Genomic DNA, 6,891 nt, shown 5'->3' on the forward strand with positions numbered 1-6,891 from the left:
TAGCTATTAATCTTTGATCTTCAGAAAATTTTGCAAGTATAGAAGATATAAAAGGAAAACGCAATCCAATTGTGAATTTATCAAAATTCACATCCAATAAAAGGATATTGAATGAAATTATAATCTTAAGTTACAATCAAGTTTGTTGTGAAACTTTGTCATTCAACATGTACCTATAAGAAGTTTTTGGAGGAGTTTCCTCGCCCTGGGCTCTGCCTTTGTATGTGTATAAATTGATTAGTCACATGACATGAAAAATTATAACATCTATAATCTCAAATGACAAATTTATTTATTTTTACTATATATATATATATATTTTTTTTTTTTTAATTTCGATAGTTGGAGAGGGGAGAATTTGTATCCTAAACATTTTTGTTATAAATGCTAGTAAGTGCTAGTGAAGTTACAAGGCTCCTGGCCTAATGACAAGTTATTAACTACTAGCTATTGAGCACGTGCTCACGTGCGTGCTCAAAAACTCCTCTAGTTTTTTGGGTAAAGGTTAATAATTTGCATTTATTATAATTTAGAAATATATATTTTTATTTTTCAAACAAATAAAAAGGATAAACTTTAGAGATAGGTAATAACTGTAATTTCTTTTTTGAACGTGAAGGGAAAAAAAAATCCTAAATGTTAGGAGTTCTCTTTTTGAATTCAAAATGAAATTTGTTATTTGACATTTATAACCATATTTCTAAATGAAATTACCATTTATTAATGAGGGTATTTTTGAATCATAAAAAAGTCCAGTTGAAATAGGATAATCTGCTTTTATATATATATATATAGAGTATAGATTAGATTAAAAACTTAAAAGAGATCGGAAAAATATAATGCTGCCCCTAACCTCCCTCCCTTCGCCATTAACTAATACTTTCACAAGACACTTGGATACATATTTGTACTTTCTTATGAAATTTTTTACAACAAGCTTACGTATAGAATCCAAAACCAAATTCAACTTTATTAGCTCTAATAATAATGTAATTTGACACTTCAAATTATATATTTTCATGTGGGAATTTCATGTGCCGCTTGGAGTGTCATCTCAAAGGCATTGATCACACACGACTTGAACTTGTGGGGATCTAAGAACCCTTTCTCTGAGCCAACGGCAACCCTCAGATTTCCCATGTAGCTAACCATTGTAATTGTAAGACTCTGCAAAACAACAAAATTAGCATTTGCTATAGTGGCTAGAAAATATATGAAATTAACTAAAACTATGAACACTGGAAGCCATTATTTTGACACTACCGCATTGTATATCTTCAATTTCTTGACTATTCAGATAGCATCTTTTTCCCCAATATTAGATGAATCTCTAATCCTTACCAATCCTATATTCATGGAAAGTCACAACTCGGAAACCTAATCAAGTTATAAGTATCAACAGAGCTATAAGCCTTTTTTTTTTCCTTTTAACTTTTAGGCTTTTTTGTTCATGTACATTTTTTTAAGTCTTCAGTCTTCCTCTCTCTTTTTGTTTGTTTGTTTATTTGTTTTTTGCGTTTTTAAGGTACAACTATACATAAACGAACTTTCTGGAATTAGCATATAAACAATTGCCAAAATTATTGGTAATGCTTGTGTAAAGAAGAGCTAAAAAGTATGTAAAATCAAAAGTCTCCTAATAATTGATACTTTTGTAATGCGCAGTCATATGCCCAAAATACATGGGCCGTGTGTGTGTATGTATAATATATATATATATATATATATATATATCTTTTTGGGAGAGGAGATTGGGTTCGGTTAAATAAGACAGTTTTAAGTACTTCGTTCAAAATTAACAACAAAATATAAAAACATCAATGTGAGATCTCAAAAAGAAATAAACAAAGCACTGTGATAAGATGGTAGCTAACTTTGAAAACCCGAATGTAGCTAATTTTTGAGAACTTTACCTGAGGTACTTTAACGGTCATAAAGTATAAGCCTTTAACTGGATGTTTAGCCAGAGCCATTTGTTCCACTGGCCCTATCATATTTGAGATCGACATGCTTGAGTAATTTGATGCTCTTTGGATGTATCTAGATGCTGCCTGCCACCACCGCATGCCCGTTGCCCATAGCAAAGAAAAATTGAGAAATGGTTCATCAAAATATAGCTCGGTATATATTTTAAACATTCTCTGTTCTATATAGACAAAAAAGTAACTAATAATTACTCCTTGTTGAAGTACTTTTCCCCCTCTAAGATAAAGGATATATATACTGAAAACCAGAAACGTTACAGTATCCATGAAATGACCAAAGCCCGTAGCACAACCAGCAAGGAGCTAAAGAAGCAAACTTCTTTTAAGTACTTTTTTATGTGGCTTTCATGGTACAACCAGCTAGGAGCTAAAGAAGCAAACTTAAACTTCTTTAAGTACTTTTATGTTGCTTTCATAATACAACCAGCAAGGAGCTAAAGAGGCAAACTATAGCATCCCACATAAACAAAAGCCAAAAAACAAGTAGCTAAAGAAGCAAAACTTCTTAAGCACTTTTTATGTTGCTTTAAGAGAAAATTTATATGAATTTTGAATGTAATGTTAGAATCACTGAATTTAATTATGTGGCTTGCTTAACTATTTATAAACCATCCCCAAGGTTTAAAACTGTTTGACTTCTTTGGGGGAAAACAATTACAATTTAAAAACCTTAGTCATGGTAGACAAGTATTAGACCTTCAAATCAAGCAACTTCATATTAAACTATGTAGGGTCTTTTTTAATTTAAAAAATCTAGAGATGTCAAGAGTAAAATTGTGTATGTACCTCAGGGCCTTTTAGTTTCTTCATAATTGACAATAGGCAACCAGTGAAGTATACAGATGAAGAGTTTCTCTTCTTCTTGATTATTTTATGTACTTTTAAAACAAACTCAAGGGGGTTTGAGGATTTTAGATTTGTAAACTTTGGTATTGATACATGTAAGAGACCGAACTGGTTTCCCCATGGTGTATCGGATTCAGGTTTGATCATCTCTTTGACAGACTTGTAGCCCCTAACTGTCCTTGTACTGAGAAACACTATTGCTGTGGAATCCGCTTTGCATGATTTCTGGCTAATCTCTTGCATATATAACCGGGTGCCAAAGAAGATTATACCAGTAATTACATCATTTATGGTCTGCACTTGAGAATATATTATTCAATTGAGTAAAAATAAACTAATTCTCACCAAAAAACCAAATGAAAACAAGCTTTTCAAATTTTAGTCCAATCATCTGACAATATTGAATGAATGGAAAAATATGAAGAAAAGAAGAAGAAAATTAAGTGTTTTCTAGGTGAGCAAGAGAAATAAAAATTTGATATAACCATCGAAAATCTGATAACTTAGAGCAATGGCATAAGTCTCTCTAAAATAGAGTAAGGGAAGAAAACCCAAAAAGCACCCCGCATTAGCTTTCCCATCCTTTCTATATTTTGGGGTTTTGCTACAATTGCTCGCTATATTTAGGGAGCAATGTTCATTCTCCAAATCAATATTTTAGTAGTTTTCGTATTATGGTAATTGTGATAAAGAAAATTTTCATTCTCCAAATCAATATTTTAGTAGTTTTTGTATTGTGGCAATTGTGATAAAGTAAAATTTGTGTTTTGAAAAGTGAAAGGAAAAAAAGAAAAAAGAAAAAAGAAAAAGAGATGAAATAATATTTAAATGAAATAGGGTTTAGAATAGGAAATTTGATGTAGGTGTTTTAAAAAGTGATTAATTAAAATAAAAAATAAGTTTTTATTCTAAAATAAGGAGAAAAATTTAAGTAAACTGATGTAATTGCTCTTACTTGTTGATAACATGGGTTCCATTAGTTAACAGTAGGTTTGGAATTCTAGGACTAAGTACAGTTGTGCAAAAAAACATGATTAGTGGACACTCCTAGATGAGGAATAAATAAACCTCTTGAGTATATATATGCAGCCAACCACCTTTTACCCATCGGCTGATCTCTTGGGTAAATCGATTGGATGTAGACAGTACATACCAAGATTGATATGCGAATGAAATTGATTCATATTTCAATATTTAAAAAATTAAAAAACTCTATTGAAAAGATGAACAAACATGTGCCTTGGAACTGTTGAACAAACAATAAAATGTATGTAGGGTTTCATTCACAGCTACTAGCGCCCATCATAGCATGTTAATATGGCATATGTGAAATGAAGTGTATAATTATTGCAAACGCATGTGCGTGTTTGTGTGTGTGTTGATCTTACCACTCCAAGCTTGTCCTTAATAAATTTGATATGATCGAGAGAGAATGTCATAGTTGATATTGTAATTGGTAGAAACTCCACTCCTTTTTCCCCAGACCTTATCGGAGTTTGATCATCTTCAATCAAATTGCTCTTTAACACGCTCCATCCAAAATCATATATAGTATTAAAGATTAAGGAAAAGGGTTGGGACACCCCTCTGCTTAATCTATCACTTTTTGACTCTGAGCGTTGGCTAAAAGGAAATGTTAAGGGCAGAGAAGGATTATCAGCTCTTTGCAGACTAGAAAGAAGTGCACCCATGAGAGAGTAACCATCACCAAGAGCATGGTGAAGATTAAATATGATGGTACCAGCTGCATTGCTTGTTGGATATTTAATAACGTGAATTTCCCATAGTGGTTTGTTTTGTGGAAACTGGTTCATCGCTATCTCTGAAATGTAGTCATCATAATATTTGTCATATGAATCAGGTGACAATCCAATAGGGAAAATGGGAACGTTAATGTGGTCTTCAAGCTTCACTTCTACTCTTTTCCATTGTTTCTCACCTTTTTTACCTGTAATCTATTTTCAAATTCTCACTACCAATTAGTGCCATTTTTGAAATAGGCTAAAATAACTTCTTCTTCTTTTTGCTTAAATACTATTAAAATTAAAGAACATAGTATTCTGGAAGAAAGGTAATTAATTAGAAAATAGTGAATAAAACAACTTCGAAAATATGCTATAGGCTTAATACTTTCTCATAGCTAGTTAACCATATATTGCTTTTGCACGCGTATAACAACTTCATCTAATTAAACTGAGAAATTAAGAAATTTGTAAGTGTATTATAAAAGGAGAGAGAGAGAGAGAGAGAGAGAGAGAGAGAGAGGAGCACCATAATGGAGGAGAAACGAGGATTGATGGGGAGGAACACATCTTTGAGCAATGACATTATGGAGGGCAGGTTGTTGATTGGAATCTCAAATTCCATAACAGCGATAATGGATATTGACAGCACAGAGTTGTTGAAATACTGTCCAGTAGGACTTACTGGCTCCAATCCTTCCTCGAACTCCATTATTTATAATGCGATCACTCAGCACAAAAGAAAACTATTTTGCTTCACAAGTTCCTTTTTTTTCTTTTATGAAAAGCTTCATAAGTTGTTGCATATATTCCCCCTGCTTGAGAAAACACAAACAAAAAAAGAAAAGAAAAAAGTATTAAACTGTTAATGACATTAAACCGTACTATGATAGGAAAAAAACATTCATGACATTGACAGGTACAAAGATCGGCCCTGACCATCAAAGATTTCGGCTACCGTAATTTTCCTAATACATAATAATAAAACAAAAATCTAGAATCATATCAAAAAATCATAATTTTTTTTTTACAATTATTCACGTACCAAATAATAGATGGTAGAGAAAAAATGGTGATCAACACTATCTTGAAAAAAGAATCGGTGAAATAGACATACGTAGGTACAAAGATGGGCCCTTATGACCATCAAAGATTTCGGCTATCGTAATTTACCTAGTACATAATAAAAATTCTAGAATTATGTAAAAAATCACAACTTTTGTCGTAAGTGTTCACGTACCAAATAATAAGTGGTGGAGAAAAAGTGATGATCAGCACTATCTCGAAGAAAGAATTGATGAAATAACATTTCTATGAGGATTATGTGAAAGTGACAAGCAGTCAATCACAATTTGTCACATAAGATAAGTGTAGCAAAAATTGTAACTTTTTATATGATACTAGAATATCTTGACCTAATTTGCATTACTGTCCACATTGAAAGGTTAGACAGGGCAGAGAGGGATAATGCATGCGTGGTGGAAATTCAAACAATTACATTTAAAAAGTACATTTTTTTTTTTTTTTTTTTTGCTAATAAGAGGAAACAATTACATTTTAAATAAAAAGGTATTCTCTTTTCATAAGAAAAAAAATACAATTGATATACAGGGACAAATAAAGATATCAAATAAATAGCAAAGCAATAAAAATTACAGGACATGCACTTATATAGCTGTAAACAGATAGTAGTAATTAAAATCCCAAACATGAATGAGCAAATAGTAAATATTCGTACTGAAAATTATTGAAGAGGAAGTGTAGGTTGGATCAACATCAACCAACTTGAGCAAGGGAGCTATTCCTAACAGAGGAGTGTGTAAGAGTTCTCTGATGCTTTGCATTTAAGAAAAAAAATTTCACAGTATGTGGACCCTCAACCTAGAATAGGGCTTCTCTTGATATTGGGGCATGAGAAGTTTTACTTTGTCTACTGCTTTTGTCCGCAGTATGTGGACCCTCAACCTAGAATAGCCCCTTGCCGTTTCTTCGTGCTCTATATGGATTCCTTTCTTCTTCCTTAATCCTTTATGTTACCCAAAAGCTTGGAATGACTTTAGATTACAAGTCATCTCTAGTGGGCTAAGCTACAAGATGAACCCAAAAGGATTAAAGGAATTATCAATACCTGGTAAAGTTATACGTTTACCTTATTATGGATCTGGTTGAAATACTGTTCTCAAAAATAAAAATAACAAATCTCAACTTAAACAATTCCAAATTTAGGACTTTAGACTACACCAAATTGTAAAAGGACCCTTAAAGTTTGGATCAATTACGAATAGACTCTATATGTTATTAGGTTTGTATTATTGACT

The 6,891-nt window shown here is 32.0% G+C and overlaps 1 protein-coding gene across 2 annotated transcripts; it reads right to left on the minus strand.

The window, feature by feature from the left end:
- Nucleotides 1–824: 824 nt before the first annotated feature.
- On the minus strand, nt 825–6,497 carry LOC126695557 (wax ester synthase/diacylglycerol acyltransferase 4-like). 2 transcript variants are annotated; one of them, XM_050392365.1, is made up of 6 exons: nt 6,312–6,497; nt 5,103–5,391; nt 4,220–4,786; nt 2,772–3,125; nt 1,914–2,051; nt 825–1,167 (listed from the first exon to the last, which is right to left on the minus strand). In XM_050392365.1, the coding sequence occupies exons 2-6, from the start codon at nt 5,283–5,285 to the stop codon at nt 1,018–1,020; spliced, it is 1,392 nt and encodes a 463-aa protein (XP_050248322.1). In that variant the 5' UTR covers nt 5,286–5,391; nt 6,312–6,497; the 3' UTR covers nt 825–1,017. The 2 variants fall into 2 exon arrangements, with proteins under 2 accessions (XP_050248322.1, XP_050248321.1); XM_050392364.1 differs by having other exon boundaries at nt 5,103–5,388; nt 6,312–6,496.
- Nucleotides 6,498–6,891: the final 394 nt, after the last annotated feature.

The sequence above is a fragment of the Quercus robur genome, chromosome 8 (assembly GCF_932294415.1).
Source record: "Quercus robur chromosome 8, dhQueRobu3.1, whole genome shotgun sequence".
Classification (NCBI taxonomy): Eukaryota; Viridiplantae; Streptophyta; class Magnoliopsida; order Fagales; family Fagaceae; genus Quercus; species Quercus robur.